Genomic DNA, 20,412 nt, shown 5'->3' on the forward strand with positions numbered 1-20,412 from the left:
GTCAGCTACGAAATTCCTGTTGTACCCGACTCTTTCATCAGCTTACTGCAAATCCAGCTCCAGAACGAGGCCAACAAGTGGTGAGTGAGACGGCGTTGACCTGTCCACCGAGGCCTGGGGAGGTCCCCATTGAAGAAGGAAGACGAGCAAACAGGAGGGTAGCGTCAACGCGAAGAAGCCCACCACTTCAGGAGTTATCTTTCTAGAGAGGTGGTTGCCGAATCTTCTAGCCTATGTTCCCTTTGAGCTTATTTACGACCCCTTCCTGCAAAATGGGGAGATTTTCTATCTGTTCTTGTCAACAAAGTGTTGCCTCTCCACACAGATGATGGAAAGTATTTTGAGTTCAATTTGAGGGCATGCTTCGAAAGCGCGCGAGTGTGCTCTGAGAAGCAAGAAATTCAGGAGAGAGAATTTGAATATCCAATCCTTGGATGCATTGAAATGGAGCGGCATCTAGCATGGTGTCCTCGGGCTGCTTCACTTGGTCTGAACCCCTATGTCTACGACGGTAGAAAGCAACTCTGAGATACCAGGGTAAAGACATGAGCTGTTGACGCAAGCAGTTTTGCCTTTTACTGGATGCCGCCCCATCTCCAAATCTTTCACGGAATTATGTTGTTGAAGAGTGCTTGGATCATTATAATCCCAAAACTTTACTGAGAGATATCCAGCTTGAGGCATAGTAAGCATCCCTTGTTTCAAGTACACCTCGATGTTGGCAAGATATCTATCTCTTCCAATGTTCCATCAAGTTTTTTGTTGTCTATCCTTCTGTCAACAGCAACGAACGCGCCAGAGTATGATTTCTGTAAGCGAGAAACAGCCGCTGAGTCTTGCCCAGAGGACAGAGGAGCGTTCGAATGTTGGAAGGTACAGACTCCAACCATCTTGATTTCTCAACTCATAATATAGATGAGGATTCAATGGATAATAAAGATTCCCTGTGGAGTGTGGATGGGTGAAGGTGCACCCAACAGCTAACTTTCCGCCGCTCACATCACCATGCACGAAAGTCGACGAGCTGACGAAGAAAGGAGGACACTCGGCACCTACAAGCTTTGCAGGTACAAGATTGTGACTTTTTCACTTCAAAGTAACTGGTCAACATGTCTTGGTATCAAAAAGCGCAACTCACTTGAGCGAGATCGGCGTCTCTTTTCTGGTGTGACTCATTGCCTTCGGGTTCCCCGGGCCCCGGCAAATCTTGTTCCCGGGGACTCATGTAATGAGTTCAATCTCAACCCAGCCCACTCTCGCCAGTCTGGCCCGCCTCCGAAAGCACACTTCGGTTATTCAGTGATAAATTTCCAAGGATATCGGGCAGATTTGATGAAAATGGTTGATGGATCTGGGCTTGACACATGTGTACGACACCGGTCAGCGTGTCGAGTGGCGCCTCAGCGGCTCGGCGAGGATGGACGACCCGAACCTTGTCGAAGCGGAGCGGATGCATGGAAGGACTCCCGCTCGAGTTCTAGCAGGTACTCGCGACAGCTGAGTGATGTACCTGGCTGAATCGTGGGTGTAAACCCAAAGCCGGACTGTGAGGTGCCAAGAATGGCCCCTTCTGTGTTCGAGAAGCAGCCTCTACTGCGTAGCGGAATGAAAATGAGCACCCGCTTTCGTAGCGGAAAGAATCCAACAGTGTTGGGTGTTTTAAAGACGTCGGTTGTGATTGTTTTGTGTCCAAGTTCCTCGAGAAGCTTTCTCGTTGGTCGTCAACTGAAGCGTGGCAACGCCGACCAGTGGAGGCCCAGCTCAGAAGACCAACTAAGCGGACACCGCGGACACTGCGGTCTCACAGATCCAGTCGTTCCTTCTGCAGACGGCTATCGTCGGCAACTCTCTCCACCAAAACTCATCCACAAGCAGCTTTCCGATGTGGAACTGAGAAGTCTCACTGTAACGGAAACAACATGGATATTGCGGATCCTTCAGTCCATGTGAGCCCACAGAAATCCCCGGATGGTTCCTTCCATCCCGGCGGGTCACTCGACAGACGCCAGCTGACCGACGAGTCTAGACCGTGCAGCGAGAGTCGTACGCGGAACTCTTACGCAGAGTCTTCTTGCAGACGGGACACACGGGAGGAATTCAGGGGCATTCTGCAGATGTGGAAGGGAGTATCTATGTGTCATTGTTTACCCTATGGGCTATGGAACATGGCATGGATGGATGGAAACATCGTACAGTAAGGTACCCTCGGAGGCGTGCAGAAAGCAACAGTTTCTGTTGGTACGGGGAATAGTTGTGGTAACCATCTACATTGGACGAAAATACGAAACTACTACATTGTGGTGATCCCGAACGATACCTCCAAGCAATAATCAAAAGATCGTGTATACTGATTCAGCACTCTCAGACACCGTCTCCTCTCTCAGCCAGAATTCACAAGAGAGTGCCGAAAGGAATCCCATAGGGCAGTCCATTACCTCGAGGCTTCTTCTGAGCTTTGCAAGAACTGCGTCGACATCAATTGAACAAGCTCCGGAGGCCGGACGGATATAATGCCCAATGAAACATGGAAGTTAAACTAATACCTACATCCAACCTTCAGCATGCTCAGATACAGCTCGGTACCTTGATGTCAACCCGGAAGCAATGCCAGTAGGCTACCACTTCGTTGAATGACAGCGGTGTCTTAATCTATCTCCTAGGCCCGGACACCATATAGGGGTTGCTAAAGGCAAAAGGATGAAATCTGTTATCGACGGAAAATAATTAACGTCCCGAGAACTACCAGACCACGACATATCCACGACATACTCAAGAAGTCACCGGATGAACAAGCAACAAAATTCGTGAGTTTGTGACGGAAAGATAAGTAGACGCGAATGATAATGACTTGGATAATCTCTCGGCTGAGATGCCAGTGTCTAGAGGTAGGTAGACAAACTTGAAAAAGATCATGATAACAACATCTTCCTTGATATCAACATCTAGATAACGTTCCTGCTGCACGACTGTTCATGGTGTATACCGTATATCCATTGCGAATAAACAAGTACGATTGTCTTGTTCGTGCTTTGGTTTGGAATATAGTACATGGTCGTTATTTAACAGAAATTACCACTGCGATGGTACAGGTAGACATCTTTGGCGCAAAGGAGAAGACCCAAACCTGAGGAGGTATAGCAAAGATCCCATGTGATATTCAACTTTTTACACTCGATAACAGGGGGATTTGTTGCAGAATCGGAAAGGTCAAACCTTGACTTTGCAACACAAATCCGCCCAAAGGCTTCATGATCTTCCTGGTCTTCGTTCGCAGGTAGTCTCACGAAGATGGCAGCTGCCAAGTTTATCGATGATCTTCTCGATACGATCGTCCCCCCATTGTTTACTTTCACTTCTTTCACTCCCCTCTACCCCTTTTGACCGAACTGGCAGCAGCTCCCATAAACTTCCCACTCACTTCTCCCAACCTCATATCACATGTCATCCACTCAGTCCATCATCCATTATTATCGTTGTTTACCTGCCTTGGCAGAGCCAGCTCAGCCTTCATCAGTTTCATCCTATCTCCTTGGCCTCTATCGGCGGGCCCCGATACCTCCATCCCGGCATGTTTCCATCTTTTCCATCTTTTCCCATCAACCGGCCGGCGGACTCCAAGTCTTCAAGCGGACCTCTCATTAAATTGTTCCCCCACCGTACCCGGTTCCCGGTTCCCGGTTCCAGCCTCCGTTCCCGACTCCCGTTCCCACTTTTGCTCCCCGTTCAGCCCCAGTCCACCACCGGTCCACCGGGGTCACTTGCTCCACAAAACAACCGGACCTCGCTTTTTCGATTCCCCATCTTGCGCCCGTGTCCACTCCCGTCGTCCACATTGCCAACCGAAAAAAAGTCTTTTGGGAACTCCATCATCAGATGCAAAACAAAAACAACGAACACGGTGTGGAGCAAGGAAGAAAAAAGCGGTTACAGTAGCTCCCCTGTAACCTGTTTCGGTGATAACAACCGGGAGCGAGGGAGGGGAGGGGCGGAGGGGGTCCGTTAGTTTAGGCGAGATCTTTCTTGTGGACGGACATGTGGTGTTCTCCGCCGGGAGCCTCTGGGACGCAAGAAGTGGGCGGGAAAGTCTTCTACACTAGTGTAGCAACCGTAGCCGTAGCCGGCTTTATTGCCGGACGAGGTTTCCCTGACTTTCTTTTTGTTTTTGTTTGAGAGGGGGGGGGGTCTTTCGTTGTGAAAACGGGACTAGGAGGAGAGGAAGGGGGGGGGGGGGGGGGGGGGGGGGGGGGGTTTGGTGAACTTTTGTGGTGAACTTTGGTGAAACGGAGGGGTCCCGTCCGTCCGTGGGGGAGCAGGAAAAGAGAACCAAACAAAAAATGCGAAAGTGAAGCTCGAAGTGCGAAATGTGTAAAGTGCCAAAGAAAGTTCAACAAGTTCCATCGGAAACCTCAAATCGTAAAGGGAGCATTTTACTAACATTGTATTGCTTTAACTCCTCAAAATGAGGTAAAGCCAAGACAAAAACAAATCAAGTGACTTTTTTTTGTCACAATATAATTCCTAATCCATCCACTGGCTGGCTCCGCTGCGTGTCAAAAGGCGGTCTCCAAACTTTTTTTTTACACTAGACTAGTGTAGACTACCTCAACTTCCAAGTCCACTCACTCCCAGCTCATCTTTTTTTACCCATCCCATGAACTTTCCAGACCCATGGATCGCCAGACCAAGACAAAAACGCTGGATCTAGATTCATCGCCAAGACGCTTGGCTCTTTTCTTGGTGTTTTCACAACGACGGACGGTCCACCGCTGGTTGGCGGGCGGGCTGCCAGTCGATGCCATGTGTCGTTTCGGTGGTTGCATCTGCGTACCGAGCAGAAACAGACCGGTACCGGTCCGTTTTTATGCATAGGACAGAGTCCCGGCCCGTATATCTTGGAGAGCTTGGTAGACTTAAAAATGTGGAGCACGGCCCCGTTGCTCCGATGAGTGTCGATGACAAAGCCGTCGGTCAGGAAAGCAGAGTCTTGGCCCGTTACGTACGGACTCCGCCCGTTGATGGCTGTGGTTTTGCGGGTTAGGTAAATTTCTAAAGTAGAGTCGATCATCTCGTATGGTGTTGTTGTGTAGGATTGAATCTGTGGAGTTTTGTATTGTCCTATATCATCCATTCATTGCTTGTTGACTCGTGTTGTTATTTTTGGGTAGTTATCACTCTGTTCTTGTGGTAGGAAATGACGTTGGCGTGTGACTATTTACATCAGGGAGACAGACGACTCGGGGGTAATGTAAACAAAACTTCCTGCTTCTCTGCTTCCTGTGACCTTTTCCTCGACTAGCTGCCTCATAGTATTTCCTCCGCGTATTGTTTATTGATCGACGGTTCCGTAAAGTTCGTCATCGTGATGACAAGTTGAGTGTCATGTCATGCTCCGCCGTTCACCCATTTTCCATCCATAATTGCTGGTAGCCCAAAGAGAAACCGAAAGTTAGAAGATATTAAACCAAACGCCGAAACCAGACATCGTACTTTTTGTTGAAATCGTCAAAACTCCTTTGCCTCCCAGTGATCATGATCATATTGTCCAAATTTCAAAACAATTGTTTTTTTTATCATGGCAGAGATACAGAAAACTGAAATTAGACAAAGACAAGATATCAAAAACATCCCGCCATCACCCAAAAACTAGCTGTCCACGATGCTCGTTCAGCGTCTCACAATACCATCACAGAACAAAACAAGAAATATCCAAGAAAGAGAAGAGAACAGAAAGAGTGGGGAGACGGGTTTCTCTTCTCCCATAATAAAAAAAAAAAAAAAAAAAAAAAAAAAAAAAAAAAAAAAAAAAAAAAAAAAAAAAAAAAAAAAAAAAAAAAAAAAAAAAGCCAAAACCCGCTGATTGTAAGTTTTACCCCCAGTGCTAGTTCCAAATGCTTTTCACGGGGTATCTTTTTAAAACATTAACTTTTCCGGTCGTACTTTTGTTGTTGTCGCGTTGTCGTCATTTCGTCCGAAGCGGCCCGTAGTGCCCACCAAATTTTTGTAAACCTCCCTTCTCCGTTGTCGTGCAATTGCTGATCCGGCTATGAATCGTGATTTTCTGCCGGGTTGTCGGTCCTCCTCCCAATATGTCGAATTCCAAACAGATGCGTGTCGAGTCGAGTCACGGTGGAAACCCATGACATCCCTTGATTCCTCCACAAACATGCCAATATCCACCTCTCTATCCGTCCCTTCTACCGCATATTGCTGGTGTCGAACGAGAACTGTGTCGGAAAAGCCATGCTGGCACTCAAACCGAAAGGATCGCCGAAGTCGTATTGGTGGTCGAGAAGCTGGGCCATCGGCGGGTAGGCAGGATGTTGCTGATGGGAGCCGTTTTCGATCGGTGACTGCTGGTTTCCTTGAGGACCGGTGGTGACAGGGGACGAAAGGGACATCGCTTGGGGATCGCCGCCGTATGCTTGGCCGGGGTAGGGGCCGGGTCCGCTTGGAGTGTCGGGGGTCTCGCCGGTGTCGTCCATCATGTCGGCTGCGGCGTCGTACTCCTGTTCTGCATTACGGAATGAGCCTAGGACGACAAAGTTCTATTAGAGGGGGAAAAGGGAGGAAGAGAAAGAAAACGGGACAGCTTGCCGAGTTGTTCAATGTGATTCTGGAAGGAAGGCGTGGGATAAAACGAAGTCGTGTTTCCGCCAACGCTATTCCTCATGTGGTTCTGTCCTTGCTGAAGTCCGGGCATCTGCATGCTATGTCGTTGTTGCTGAGCTAGGCCGGGCACTCCGTTGCCCAGTTGCGAAGGCGGGAGAATCTTCAATGCCGAGGCGGGCGGAAGATGCGGTCGGATCGGGGGGATCATGCCATCGGAAGTGGCCGGTGACGCACCGCTATGAGAACCAAAGGTTGTTGTCGTCGATGGTGAGGCCGAATGTGAGGACGGTGTTGGCCGACTCTTGGGCGATAGAGCTGATGCGTGAGAATGAACCGGAGGTGGCAGGGGGGAGATGGTGATTCCAGGCTCGAGTTTAGGAGCGATGCTCGACTGTGATCTGCGAGCATGGTGTCTGTTCAGGAGAGCCCTCTGAATCGGCGGCTGCTGTACCAGGTTCTGGGGCATATGAGTAGGTCCAAGATTTGGACTGCCCGTCTTGGCTTGGAGCTCTGCTTGAACATCAATGCCTGAGAGGGAGGAAGTCTATGGTTAGCGGTCCCCCAAAAAGGGGTGTAAACAAAAACCCGAACACGGGAAAGTCGTGGGAAAAATACCTTTCTCAAGGAGGATGCGCTCCAAAAGCGAGTTCTTGTAACGAAGCATCAGGCATTCGTCAGCGGCATGTCGGTGGGCAGCTTGCAGATTGGCAAGGTTTTGCTCGTGGGTGCGGATAGCATCTTCAAGCTGCTTGATGTACTCAGTCCTGCGTTCACGGAATGCAGCTTGAGCCTGACGGTTCCTCTGCTTCCGTTCCTCGGACGTGGCGTAGATCTATACACATGTTAGGAAAAACTATTTATCACTCTTTACGTCCACGAAACAAAAAAAGTTTGTCAAGATCTTACCGGCTTGCGACCGCCTTTGCGCTTGGGCTGTTGGTTTTCCTGGGGAGCAGCGGTTGCGGCAGTGGCACCGGTATTTTGGCCATTGGCCTCACCAGCAGGTGCCCCTCCCTCTCTGTCTCTCTCAGGGCTGGACTCCATTTGCGAGTCTTCACTATCGTCTTTGGTGGGATCGTGCTTATCGATAGACATCTTGTCTGCCATGTCCTTTCCTTCCCTGATTGTACAGAATAATAGTTGCACTGGCAGACGTTGTGTGTTCTGCCAGTGAGAGTTGGTGTATGATGTGTGTGCGTTGGTGTGCTTTGCTTGTGCGTGTGAGCGTCTCTGTGACTGTGACTCTTGTGCAAGGTACTCCGTAGTAGAGAGGGCTCGGCAGGGGGGTTCGGTAGTGGTGTGTCTTTGCTGTTGCGGGGCCTGCCCAGGAGGAGCAGACTTCGGGGAAGAACCTAATGCGGGTTGAGCGCCAACATGTGCTGCACCACGGCACTCCGAAAAAGCTTGGGCGACGACAGCGAATGGGTTTTCGATATGGGATGGCAAGACACGCCCAGGTCTCGGTTTCTCCTCCGTCTCTCTCACAAGTCCCCTCCTGCTAAAATTCTCCGAACAAGATGGACTGCTCCAGGGACAGCTTCGGGAACCAGGGATGATGGCGCCAATCAATGCGTAATCTCGAATCTGAAATCTGGGGAATGGGGGTAGGATCCGACAGTCTGGGACCGGCGATAAGGCAAGGCAGAGAGCGTCTGTACGGAAAAAGGGGATTGGAAAATCAAAACAGTCCCGCGTTCCCTCGGATTCCGTGTGTCAAGGCTCGACTTGAAGACGGTTTTTTTTGGAGGGCCAGAGATAAGCTGAAGGTCGATGACAGGTTGCGCATGTGTAAAGAAAAGAGAAGAATGGGAGGGTTTTATGTAATGTTAATCCCCCTGGTGGTGGGTGGAGGGGTCCGCAAGCCTCCGCCCATGTCCACTGGATTCCCGCTGGATCCTCACTGGATGTCGTCCACAGGGCCCCGGGGGGTCATACCTGCCCCAATGGCCCGCATACTGCCGCTACACTAGGCTTGCCTGGCTTGTTTGGCTTGTCCCTCGAGCTTGTCACTCGCCAAAAAAGACTGGAGGAAGGTCGCCCCGCCGACAGCAGCAAAGAGTTTGTGGTCGCCCGAGTCTGGCCAAAAGACAAATATCCAGTGTCTTCCCACCCCCCAAGACAACACAGGACTGCCTTCCAGCTCTTCCTGGAACCAAAACGGGTCACCTGCACCCGTTCTGTTGGATGGCACAGATGGCCACCATTGACGACACTAGCCCGGAATCCCCATGGCTCCATCGACTCCCTGGACGACCGACGTTGACGCCCCGTTCCACCCCCAGCCTCCGAACGCATCCTTCCACGTTGCGGGCTTCCCCAGAGTCAGACGAAAGTTCGAAACATCAGCACCGGCTCCTCTCTGGGTACGGCTATGTTCCGTAGTGGCTACCGTACCTGGACCTCGCGGCCCTCAGCAAGCCTTTCCCGTTCGTCCTGCTTCTTCGTGTTTCCCACATCGACGGATTTTGCTTGGCTGCCAGCCCGCTCCCCACAGTGGCATCTGGCGGACGAGTTCGTCTGGAGCCAATGGTGCCTGTCGTGTTGCAAAGTGGAATTCCCGATACCGCTTTGGGAAGTCTTTCTGCAGTACCCGCACCATCAGACGATTCGCTTTGCGTAGGCTTGGCTAGCTGGCCGGCCGGCTGGCTTTCTGTCTTCCGTTGTGCCCGTCTTTCAGCTACCGCGTACCTCGATGACTGCTTGTCGTTACATACCAACAGCTTTGGTCTGTTTTGCTACAGGAATGCCGATAGGGCCGGGCAGGTTTCATTGTTGGATCTCGGAACTTTGCGTACGAGAGATGGCTGTCTTGACTCCCCATGATAGTATGTCTAAGTGTCTTGAGATGATTTGGCAGAGGAATTATAGACCAGGTACCGTGACAGGCCGCATGAGCCGTCTCAGGAACACGCTTGTTAGTGTGATGTTCGCCGGAGCAAACCACGCAAACATCAGAGCCAACTTGAAATGGCAATGCCTACAGGTCCTGGCTCGCAACTGGGCTATGGGCCGCCTTTCGTGTCTTCACTTCTCACTACCCATTGTGGGTTGCAGTCTTGGGAGCCTCCCTCGTCACCTCGAATCGAGGAGGATCTGGCCTTGGACGTGGCGTGTAGGACTCTAGGACTACTCACCTTCTGCAAGGTTCCTATGGTTCGGATGTGTGAAGCATAACCCGCGAAACCGATCGAGTCTTTGGTATCGATGTGTTCTCGCTTCTGGAACAAATTCTTGGCCACCTTCCGATGACGCATCTCAGGCCGTTGGAAGCCGTACATGCTTGTTCTTCTTTTCCTCCCAGAGGGTTATAGTGAGTGAGGTGGTGTCTCTCACCCACCAGGCAGCTCAATACGGCAGTGAGCTTCAAGCTGCCATGAATTCGCAGCTTACATCTGGCTTGTGTTCCCCAATTGTGCAGACAATGACGTCCGTCTAAACAAAAGTAGCTTGCATTCTGAGGAGGTTGCCAAATCCTTTGGACTGAGGTTGTCAAGTTTGGCAAAGGCAGTCAGCGAGATCGGTCTCTCCGCAGCGGCGGTGGGAGGGGAATGAAAGGTGGGAGGTGTGGTATTGCAGGTTTCATGCATCATTGGCGCCCCGACCTTGAGGGGCATTTTGCGGATCGGTAGCGGGGCCACGTTCAAGGTTGATGTCCCTCGCCTTGCCAAGGCACCAATACCCTCAAATTTTTCCATGGTCACCTGAGCCCACCAAACAAGCGGGCACGCTACTGTCAACTTCCACCCTGACATGTTGATCCTTCCATTGTGGATCGTGAAATTGGGAGAATAGGCACTGTAATCTGTGGTTCAGACTGTTTGAGGCCTGTCTTGAAGAAGGGAGTTGAGTACTCGTCCCTTGTGGTTGTTGCTGCTTGTTGGATATTGTAAGTGTCAGGCATCGAGCCAGCGAGTTGGCTGTTCCAAACTGCTGCTCCGGTTACGCTCCAGGACCCCTGTCTACGACGCTGTGTAAGTGCTCCGACCACACATTTTGCTTGGCGAACTCGGTATGTATCGTCTCGGCTGCTGTCCTTTGGGCACGTGCCGAACTCCGTAACAGGTCCGGACGGGCCAGGTGACACATTCAGGTCAATGAGTTTGAATCCGGTAAAAGAGTGCATAGAGAATGCGGTGGCTGTTGAAGTTTTAAAGATTCCAATAGGACCGGAAGGTGGTGGGCAAGACTGAGACGAGTGATGCCAAGAACCGATGAGTGTGATTGGTTACCCTACCATTGACCGGATGAGCCGCGTTTTTGGGGCTGACTTTGGCGCCGCGGGGAACACGAAGGTGAACAATTGTGCGTGCATAAAGAGGAGAAAAAAGCAACGACAGTTCTCCCACTCGGGATTAAAGCCCCTGGTTGAGGTGGTATTAGCCAATGCAAGTTTCTCACTTTGGCACTTGTCATCCCACCCCAACTCTCGCTTCCAGATCGTTGGCGGGCTGGTCAGAGACAGAAGAGAGCTTCAAAGTGGTCTAAGTGGACACAAAAGAGGGCAGATTGCAAAGCTCGTCGAAGGTTACCGAGCGATTAGCCAGGGGTAAAAGCAGCGGACTGTATGCGGGAGTCCTTGTCGTGGAAGTTGTACCCGTGAGATTATCCTGCTGCGTTCTGTGTAGGTAATGCCTGAACAAAATCAGAACAAAAAGAATCCAATGGGGGGACAAACTGGATTAGCGGGGTAAACAGCGAATCAGCACGGGTTCCCTTGCAAAGTTTGTTCTTTGCATCTCCGAGGAGCTGGTGGTGGTTTGGTGGTGGGAGGAGTGGGAGCTGGGAGGGTGGCTGTTGCCCCGGTGCCGGCGTTTGTGCCGTTGGTAGGTCTGGGCGAATCAAGCCCGACCAATTGCATCCAAACTCGCTTGGATAGAGCCGTCTTGTCGGACTCGTGAACGTCATGGCACTCTCCGGAACCAAACTGACGGACAGGAATTTGTGATGAGAAAGTGTGTGGCGTACTGGATGGCTCGACTCGACGGCTCGGACGGTTCAACGGGATGTTGGGACGGGTAGAAGTTTGAAGAGGGTGATGGCTCGTTTTTATAACGCTTTTGAAAGTTGAGATGGTCGGGCCATGTCAAGATACTTGATAGACTTTTCGTCCTAGTGTTCTTCCACTTGTACTGGCGTTGTTCGAACCGGACAGAGTGACGGCTCAACTGGCCATCGGAACAATGCCAAGAATGCTTTGAAAGCTTTCTAGCGCAGGACTAGAACGTCAGCGAAGTGCCTGTCATCACTGATACCTTTCAACAAGCGAGCCCGCCCCCGCGTGTGATGAATCACTGAGAAATTGCGACACTGCCGACACTGACTGAGAGGACAGCCCGACAGATCTTCAATGTAACCCACGCTGGCACGTATGTGGCGTATCTGATGCTGGCGCGGGTTGTAAGGTTGCTGCTGATCACAGACATCTAGCATGCAATAGGCGAGATGCGACGGAGACCACCGTCTGCAGACCTCTCGAGGTGATGGAACGTATTGTTCCAAGGATTCCGAAAGTTCGAGAAAGCTGGTCACCAAACGCCCTTTGAGTTGGTGTTGCCTCAAGTGGCTCATTTGCCTGACTGCGATTTCGGAGTAGAGGCCTAGACTTGGCGTGTGTGTCTGAGTGCTGACCCTCCTTCACCAAAGGCCATAAAGGAGCTGGTCGTGGCCAGGATGTACTCTATCCCATAATCCCCAGTCGCAGCCTGTCATACAAATTGCGTGTGCTGATGTGTGTAGTGCAGAGTCTGAAGGGTTGTCGAACGTGCATGCGCGGCACAGGCACAGGTGAGGGTTTCCTTTGATGTAATCTCGAGTCGGCTGGGAGGATGCGGGACTTGTCGAACCATGCCATTCGGTCGAGGGCGACTGAGCATAGCAAGATATCGACCAGACGAGTAATCGGGAAGAGTGGGAGAGGAGCTGAGAGCAAGCTGGCCATGGGAGCCGGACGACTTTTGTGGGGTATCCTATTCGTCTCGATCGAATTTCAAGCTTGGAGTCCTTAAATGGTCAATAAGGACATCGTTTCGTGATGTCGAGCAGTTGGCGCGTATCGTTGTCCAGTGCTTGAGACAACAATCCGCCGTCGCTCATCCTTGAGGTGCTGAATGTTGTTCCATGTGTCTGTTGTCGGAAAAGAAAGAATTGATTTTCTAGCCCTTCATATCGCGGTGCCGATCGCAGGTCGGAGTAGCGACCTGATTACTCGATCCAGTTGCTGTGTGCCATGCAAGTGGTATCTTTTTGGCAGTAAGTTGAGGTTGACGGCATGGCGAGGTAAAAAAAAGGAGAAGTGAAGACTTCAAGAGATATCGAAGGTGAAGTGGACCGCATAATTGCCACTTGGGTGGTTATTGAATTTCTTTGTAGGGCACAGAGTTGACACCAGATGACGAGAGATTGAGATTGAGTGGAAGACAAGAAAATCGATTTTTGTGGAGGAAATATTTTTCAAGTCAACGTGAAGAAGTGGTTAAGATAGGAAGAGGAAGGTGCATTTGACTTTGAGATGAGCTCGAAAACGGAAGTTGCGTTGGACGGAACTGATAGGTACAGTGCTTTGATCGAGTTCTACTGTGCAACCACGGTGCAGTGGTTTGTTTACACTGCACTGACCGAGTGCTGTCTCCAGTCTGCAAACACAGCGAGACAACAACAATCGATCCACCCCACCACGCCTCAGCTGCTTTCGCTTGCATCTGCCCCGAGAGGAACCTCGACTTCCTCCACTTCATCCACATCCTCTTTTCTTCCCGCCCTTCTCTGATCTGCGACTGACATCATTTCGACCCCTACACGTCTCAATCTCTCTTAGCCTTCTTCGCATTTTCCATTCCCCATCGTCGCCCATCAAGACGCCCTGCGCATTCCATCCGCCTTTCCAACCGAAATCACACGACGCACAAAAAATAGAAACAAGCCACTTCGACAATCGTCGCGAATCTCCCGTCTGCATTGACCAAGCTTTGTCACCATCTTTTACAGAGACCATGACGCGCCGTTCTGCACGATTAGCAAGCCTGTCCCAGGTACGAGCTCCTCCAATTGTCGCGTAAACAAACTTCAAACAAAGCACCCAGCGAACCACTACTGTACCACCTACCTCTTTGCCCGTGCTGTGTGTCCTGTTGCTACCTTACCATGCCGCTATTACGACCGCCATCTCTTCCGACACCGTCGCCATCGCCGTCGCCGTCTCCAACACCCTCTGTGCGTGTGCTAACCTTGCCTCTCCGATCCCAGGCGCCAGAGTCTCCCGTCAAGTCTACCCTTCACTCCGTCTCGGAAACCCAGAGTGGTGCCGAACCAGAAACCCTCCCCGCCCCTCAACGTCGCAAGAGCCACGCCGCAGCCTCGTCACCAATGCGCCTCCCCAGGACTCCGGGCAAGTCGTCGCCCGTCAAACTGCCCATGTCCGAGATGCATCCCAGCAAAGTCCACCCGACCATGGCCCACGCCCCTTCGTCCGGCTTGCGCCTGGGCTTCACTGACATCAAGCCAACCACCAACCGCGACGACGACCTTCCTCCCGTCGCCCAGTCGACCCCCACAAAGGTCTCAGTTCCACAGTCCGACTTTACCTTCCGCCGTGTCGCTCAGTCAGCAGCCGGCGTGGCCCTCAGTACCCAAGCCCAGAGCATGATGGAGGACATCCGCAAGGAAGCCGAGAAGTACAAGGACGAGATCCGTCAGCGCGAAGCCGAAAAGGAGAGGGAGGAACAGGCCAAGCGCAAAATCGCAAAGGCTACCGGCAAAGCAGGTCGCTACAGCCAAGTCCACATGGCCCAGTTCAAGAAGATGGACTCGATCGAGAATCACCCCTCTGTCCTCAGGGCCCAGAAGGGCCGCGTTCCCGATCCTCTCAAGAAGGGCGTCAAACGATCTCAGTCCAAGGCGAGTCTCGACGACATCGACCCCAGCCGTCGCTCCAAGGACCCTACTCCGACCTCGACTACCGCCAAGGCCAAGGATGAGGACGAGGAGGGCCGATCACCTGCGAAACGTCTTCGCCAGAACAAGGAGGACGACGTCTCCAAGGGCCGTGCCGTCATCCGCGACGCCACCAGTTCCATCCCCAAGCCCAAGCCCGCTCCTGCTGCGGCTGCTTCGACTATTCCTCGGCCCAAGTCTGTCCGCCAATCCATCATGAGCCCCACACGATCCTCTCTTGCTCGGTCAACAGGCGCAAGAACCCCGGTACGACAGTCGTTGTTGAAATCTCCAGCCAAATCAATCCAGAGTGCCTTGCCTCGACCCGCCACTGCGAGCAAGCTTCCCACTCTCAAAGAGGAACCTGCCAAGACTTCCGCGAAGCAATCCGAGACGCAACCTGAGAAGCCTTCGGAGAAGCACGCTGAGAAGCAGGCCAGCAAAGAGGTAAAGCAACAGCCCGACACCAACATGGAGAAGCATAACGAGGAGGAAACCCACACTCCCCAGCAGACACCACGAGCTGATGTCAAGACTCCCACGAGCCGAATTGCTAGCGCCAAATCGATTCTGAAGAGCACTACGACTAGCATCATCAAAACCAAGATTCCTCTGCCCGCCTCTTTTGGTTCCAAAACACCGACGTCCAAGACCCCGACTGCGTCGCGCAGTGAGGAGATCACTACCTCCGCCCCTCTGACTACACCCGGCGGAAGGCTCGCCAAACACGTGGCCTTCACTCCCGAGACGCAGCGCGCCGCTATCGGCCAAGCGCTGAGATCCCCCTCTCCCGTCAAGCTGGCTCTTTCCAAGTCCCAGCCCCGGAAGGTGCTCGGTGAAGTCTATTACCCTTCTTTGGATGCCGTCTTGCGCGAGGAACAGCTGGACCGCGGTCTACTGTACCCTGATCTCCCCGAAGAGACTGAAGCTCACTCGGTCAAGGAGCCTTCTGCCATAAAGCAGTTCAAGGCTGACTCCACAACAGTTGAAGCATCGTCGGCTTCTGACTCCTTCTCATTCCGCACTGAACGCACCCTCAACTTCGAGAGCGTCTCCCGCCCACCGTTCGGTGCCTCCCCAGGTCAATCAACCATTCGCTCTGTTCGGCCATCTCTCCTCCCTACTGTGTCCGAGTCTAGCATGCCCGGCAGCTTTCCCGACCCAGAAGAGGAGATGTCGCCGGTGGTGTTGTCAAACAACAAGGAGAACGAGGCTCCAGCTGACCCATCGCCCATCTACCTTGCTCTGCCACACGGCCTCGCCACCAAGAAGCGCAACCGTGTCAGCACCGACGAAGAAGAGCTGGAGATGGAGGAGCGCGCCAACAAGAGACAGAAGCAGGAGCCTGTGCCGGAGGGCGATGCCCTTCTTGCCCCGAGACTGGTTGGAGCCAACAGTGCTAATGCCAAGAAGCCGGCTGCTGCAGCACCGGTCAAGAGCAACCCTACCAGGAAAAGCATTGCTCCTGTGAGCCCTCGCAAGAGCCTCGCGGCTAGAAAGAGTCTGGCTGCTGGTACAAGGAACAACAACGTTGCTTCTGGCGTCAGGAAGGCTGCTACTGCCACAGCTTCTGGCACTGCTGCCAGCAAAGAAAAGGAGTCTCACGAAAGCCCGGTCAAGAAGGCGGCGGCTAAGATCAGTCTTAGTAGGTTGAACCAGCTCGCCAGGCCAAAGACCCGCAAGTAAGGGGCGGACCGGGCTTGAATTTCGAGCTCAAGAGGCTTGACTTCGTTGCTTGCCTTGACTGCAAGTCACGACTAGATTAAACTGCCAGTTCCACGACTGATACTGTCACCTATCCTTCGATATTCTCTTGTGTTTTTATAACGTTGAGGTACGATTGGATTGGCAGTCTTCATCGATTTTCATTGTACTTATGGATCTTGCCCCTTTTTCGCTTCTAGCTATTTCAGGGCACTTCAAAAAGGAGGGCCCGCATGACCGTGTTATGTATCTGTTCGGTTAGGCGTGGAGCTGTTATTATTTTCACGTTGCTCAGTTTGTCTTTCTACCATAGGGTAGAAAAAGGGCGTTGGCTGGTAATGGAGTTGATGCGTATATGGACATGGTTACAAATAGGAGGAGGAGGACTGATATTTGCCGGCAGTTTCCTTACATGGTTTTTGCTAGCCAGTATCGCTGGAGAGTGTGGATATATGTTTTGCTTTACTTTAGCAAGTTGAAATACTGTACCTTTTTATATTAGTTACACTTTGATGGTTATCTCCTCGCCATGTCGTGCCCGGTCTCTGTGACACAGTCGGCGTCTGGCTCTTGCCAATGTGATGTTGGTCAGTTGTAACCGTGGGTGTGAGGTTGGCTGAGCACGCAACACCCACTTAACTTCCCCGATAATTTTTGTTTCAAGGCTCCTGCATGTAATTATATCCACATACTGGCAATGGTGGACTCCCTGGAGTTCTTCTATTGCATCCTCAATATACCTTCCCTTCACGCCACAGTTCCTGCCCGATTGGAACGTAAAATTGATAGTCGTACTTGTCGCTTCAAACAGCTTCGGCAAGCACAAGGTATCTCCGTTCTGTCAGCTTCAAAGCGCCAGTTCCCTTCTTGTTAACAGATCATGATGAAAAGCTTGACCCGGCTCCCTCTGAGTGCTTTCAACTCCCGCCCGTTGCAGGTTTAGCTAAGCTTCTTTCTCTACTAATTTTGCCGAATGGCGGGCGGGTGAGGCTAACAATGCGTTCTTCCCAGACAGCCAAAGAATTCCTTTGTCATGACCATACTCAACAAACAGCCGACGTGTCAAAAGGACTCAAAGGGCAAAGCTACCACACGACGGCTGGTATACGAACAACTGCAATAAATCCCAACAATGAGAGATGTCTTCTATACCCAGCACTGTCAAGAATCAACTTGAGAGATCCTGTCTCTCTACGGAGTACGTTGAGACACTCAAATATTCTAAAGCTAACATCGAACAATATCAATCAGCTATTCACACTTGATTACCCATTGACCTTTCACTTTTGGAAGCCCGGCAGAGTTTCACGCAACGTTCATCAAGATGCCCCGTTATCAAGACTCTGGAAGCAACGATGCCGCCGCGTTGCGGGAGGCTTGCGCCTCTCTCGAGAAGATGAAACACAATGATGAAGATCAAGCTAAGCAAGAAAAGCTTCCAAGGATAACAATTGAGATGGAAAAAACATTAAAAGACAAAGAGCGCCAGCAACGCTACCTGGACTCACACAGAGAGCCCGACCTCCTCACTGGCCTGCGAAGCGGTGAATCATCTCGCCTCAACCCCCTTCGCCGCTACAAGTTCTTTGACAAGGACAACCGCCGCCTCATCATGTCCCATGACCAGGACCTCTACGAGCCCTCGAGGCATCCGGACTTACTCCTTTACGACCCTAGCCGGCCCATGCCCAACCTCCTCCTCCGCCTCTGGGGGCCCCCCTTATCTATCCTCGTCGACATCCTCCAATACCCCCCTCCGCCCATCGCCGGCTCCACCCAGCCCTTCTCCTTTCCAAAGGACTGGATACACGCTCAAGCCTTGTTCTTGGATCAAGAGCTGAGCTCTCGCAGACACCCGGTCTACAAGTACCACTTCTTGACGATGGACGGCCTGAACTCCAGCTCCATGCCCGAGGACTTCATGGTCATGTTTGCCAGAGACATCCCGCCGTGGATCATGCGGAAGATGGATAACTGGCGGCAGTACTGTGAGATCGGACGCCATAACCAGCTGAATCATTACCTATTGGGTTGGTGCTGGTTTTGGTTGCAGATGGAGGTTACTCAGAGGGTGGATCGGATTAGGATGTTTGTGTTGGAGGATGAGTATGAGAGGTTGAAAGGAAAAGAGGGGAGGGAGCGGGAGCGGGAGCGGGTTAGGAGGGAGATGGAAGAGGAAGAGGATGAGACTAATCCTTTCAGAAGGTTCGGCCTGAAGAAAAAGGAGGCCCTTGGGGAAGCCAGGAATTTTGTTGAGCGCATCTCTGGTATCGGGGCGTTGTGGTTTCCGGACTCGGAAAAGAAGGGGAAGTTTGAGAAGTATATTGGGGATGCGATACATCCCCGGTATAAGCTTTCCGGTGAGGGAAATACCAGGGAATATTGTGTCGCTTGCAACTTGTCCGTTGTGGCGGGCAGCGGGGAGGAGGTATTGACAGCCTTGATGGCGAACATGATTGCGAGGGCGCCGTGCAAGAACCAGGAAAATGTTACAGAAGAAAATGGAGGGTTGCCCAGGTTGTATCCACTGGTTGACGCGTGGATCGAGAACCTGGGTAAGGAGAGAGCAAAGGCGGTCAAGGCAAAGGCAGCAAAGTTGGCCTTGACGCTGTTTGTCATTCGGAAGTACTTGCGGTGGAAGAAGACGCCTCAAGGGCGCGACAAGTGGTTGTATATGAATGTCGGAATGGATGCGTACGATCCTCGGGATATACAATTGACGCCGAGTCCGACTATAAGAATGCTGAAGGATGAGAGGCGTGTGAAAAGGGAGTGGGAGTGTTATATCAACTGTACAGATCCCCTTGATGAGGAAGAGAAGGAGGAGAAGAAGAATACTTTGCCTCCTGCGAGGGAGACGAGGTATCTAGAGCCTGTCCCAGAGAATAGTAGCTGGTCCTCCATTTCTCCCTCCCGTCATCCTCCCAATTCTTCCTCTTCGCGTCATCCACCCTCCTCCTCCTCCTCTTCCCGAAACAACAGAGAACGAGAATCCTACTCATCCAAACACGCCGTCCCCTTGTCCTTCTATAACCTCAGCAACAGCCAAGTCTCACCCGCACCCGCACCGATTCCCAGCAAAATGGTTCGTGATCACGGTACAGGTACACGCAAGAACTCAGAAACAAGCACCGCTTTCGTCCGGACCCGTGAATATCCCTCAGAAACATGGGATTTCGAATCGGGCTCGGATAGTGAGACCTTTGAGTTCGATGGTGACGCCGCTACCACGTTGACTTGCAATAGCTATATCAGTACTGTCAGGGGGGGAAGCAGCACTAACGCTGATCGAATGAGCATAACTAACTTTAGCCACAACCGCGACGGTGATGGAGACGGAGACAACGACGACGGAGACAATGACATGGAGATTATGTTCATCGCGACGTGGAGTCACTTGAGTGCTGTGCCTGAGGGTTTGAATTTGAATTTGAAAGGTAAGGAAAAGTTGAAGGAAAGGGAAGAGAGGGAGAAGTATCGGATGGAGCGGACGCGTGATATGGAGAGGTACAGACATGAGGGGGATAGTCTGGTGAGCTCATCAAAACCATCTTCTTCACGGCCACCACGCTCGGAGCGCAAGTCTACGGATACTAGGGACTTCGCCAGTGGCAGTGATGATGACCGCAAGCTTGACCGCGAGCGTTACCGTCATGAGGGTGGCCGTCATGGTCCTTCATCTTCCTCCTCTCGTCACACTACACGTAGAAATGGAGGAGACAGGGACAGAGACAGAGACAGACAGAGACAGAGACAGAGCAAGAGACGAGGAAGAGAATCGTGAAATAACTCGAGCCGCTCTCAAATTACTGAGTATCAGAGACAAGATGAAAGACCAGTCCCATTTGTCGAGAACGAAAAGTCGAAATGGGAAAAGTGGAACTGGAGGTGGAGGAAGAGAAAGAGAAGATGAAAGAAAAAGGGCAGGTTCGAGCTCGAGGAAGGACAAAGATAGGGACGATGATAGGCACCGTCGGCGGTAAGGGTTTGATTATGTGTTGGGTTTCCTCTTTTCTTTGGTTGTTGATCTTTTCCTATGTCCTGGTCTCATGTAAAGATATGGATGGAAGCAAAGGGGGTTTGGGCAGGCTATTGGACCATCATCTGTTTGCAAATTGTACACTGAGGTTCTGGTTTGTTAAATTTGGTGCGTACGTCCAAGTTTTTGGT

The 20,412-nt window shown here is 51.7% G+C and overlaps 3 protein-coding genes across 3 annotated transcripts; 2 read left to right on the plus strand and 1 right to left on the minus strand.

Annotated features, from left to right (window-relative positions):
- Nucleotides 1-6,194: 6,194 nt before the first annotated feature.
- On the minus strand, nt 6,195-9,239 carry SMAC4_05297 (uncharacterized protein; the record flags this gene model as incomplete). The annotated part of the gene is made up of 4 exons (XM_003346353.2): nt 7,527-9,239; nt 7,225-7,441; nt 6,583-7,137; nt 6,195-6,529 (listed from the first exon to the last, which is right to left on the minus strand). Exons 1-4 carry the CDS (start codon nt 7,596-7,598, stop codon nt 6,195-6,197), a joined length of 1,179 nt encoding a protein of 392 aa, XP_003346401.2. The 5' UTR covers nt 7,599-9,239.
- Nucleotides 9,240-13,723: 4,484 nt separating this feature from the next.
- On the plus strand, nt 13,724-16,224 carry SMAC4_05298 (uncharacterized protein; the record flags this gene model as incomplete). Its single annotated transcript, XM_003346354.2, has 1 exon — nt 13,724-16,224. Exon 1 carries the CDS (start codon nt 13,750-13,752, stop codon nt 16,222-16,224), a length of 2,475 nt encoding a protein of 824 aa, XP_003346402.1. The 5' UTR covers nt 13,724-13,749.
- A 1,342-nt stretch (nt 16,225-17,566) lies between these two features.
- Nucleotides 17,567-20,026, plus strand: SMAC4_05299 (uncharacterized protein; the record flags this gene model as incomplete). Its single annotated transcript, XM_003346355.2, has 3 exons — nt 17,567-18,912; nt 19,041-19,473; nt 19,555-20,026. The coding sequence occupies 2 exons, from the start codon at nt 17,567-17,569 to the stop codon at nt 19,048-19,050; spliced, it is 1,356 nt and encodes a 451-aa protein (XP_003346403.2). The 3' UTR covers nt 19,051-19,473; nt 19,555-20,026.
- Nucleotides 20,027-20,412: the final 386 nt, after the last annotated feature.

The sequence above is a fragment of the Sordaria macrospora genome, chromosome 4 (genome assembly GCF_033870435.1).
Source record: "Sordaria macrospora chromosome 4, complete sequence".
NCBI classification, from domain to species: Eukaryota; Fungi; Ascomycota; class Sordariomycetes; order Sordariales; family Sordariaceae; genus Sordaria; species Sordaria macrospora.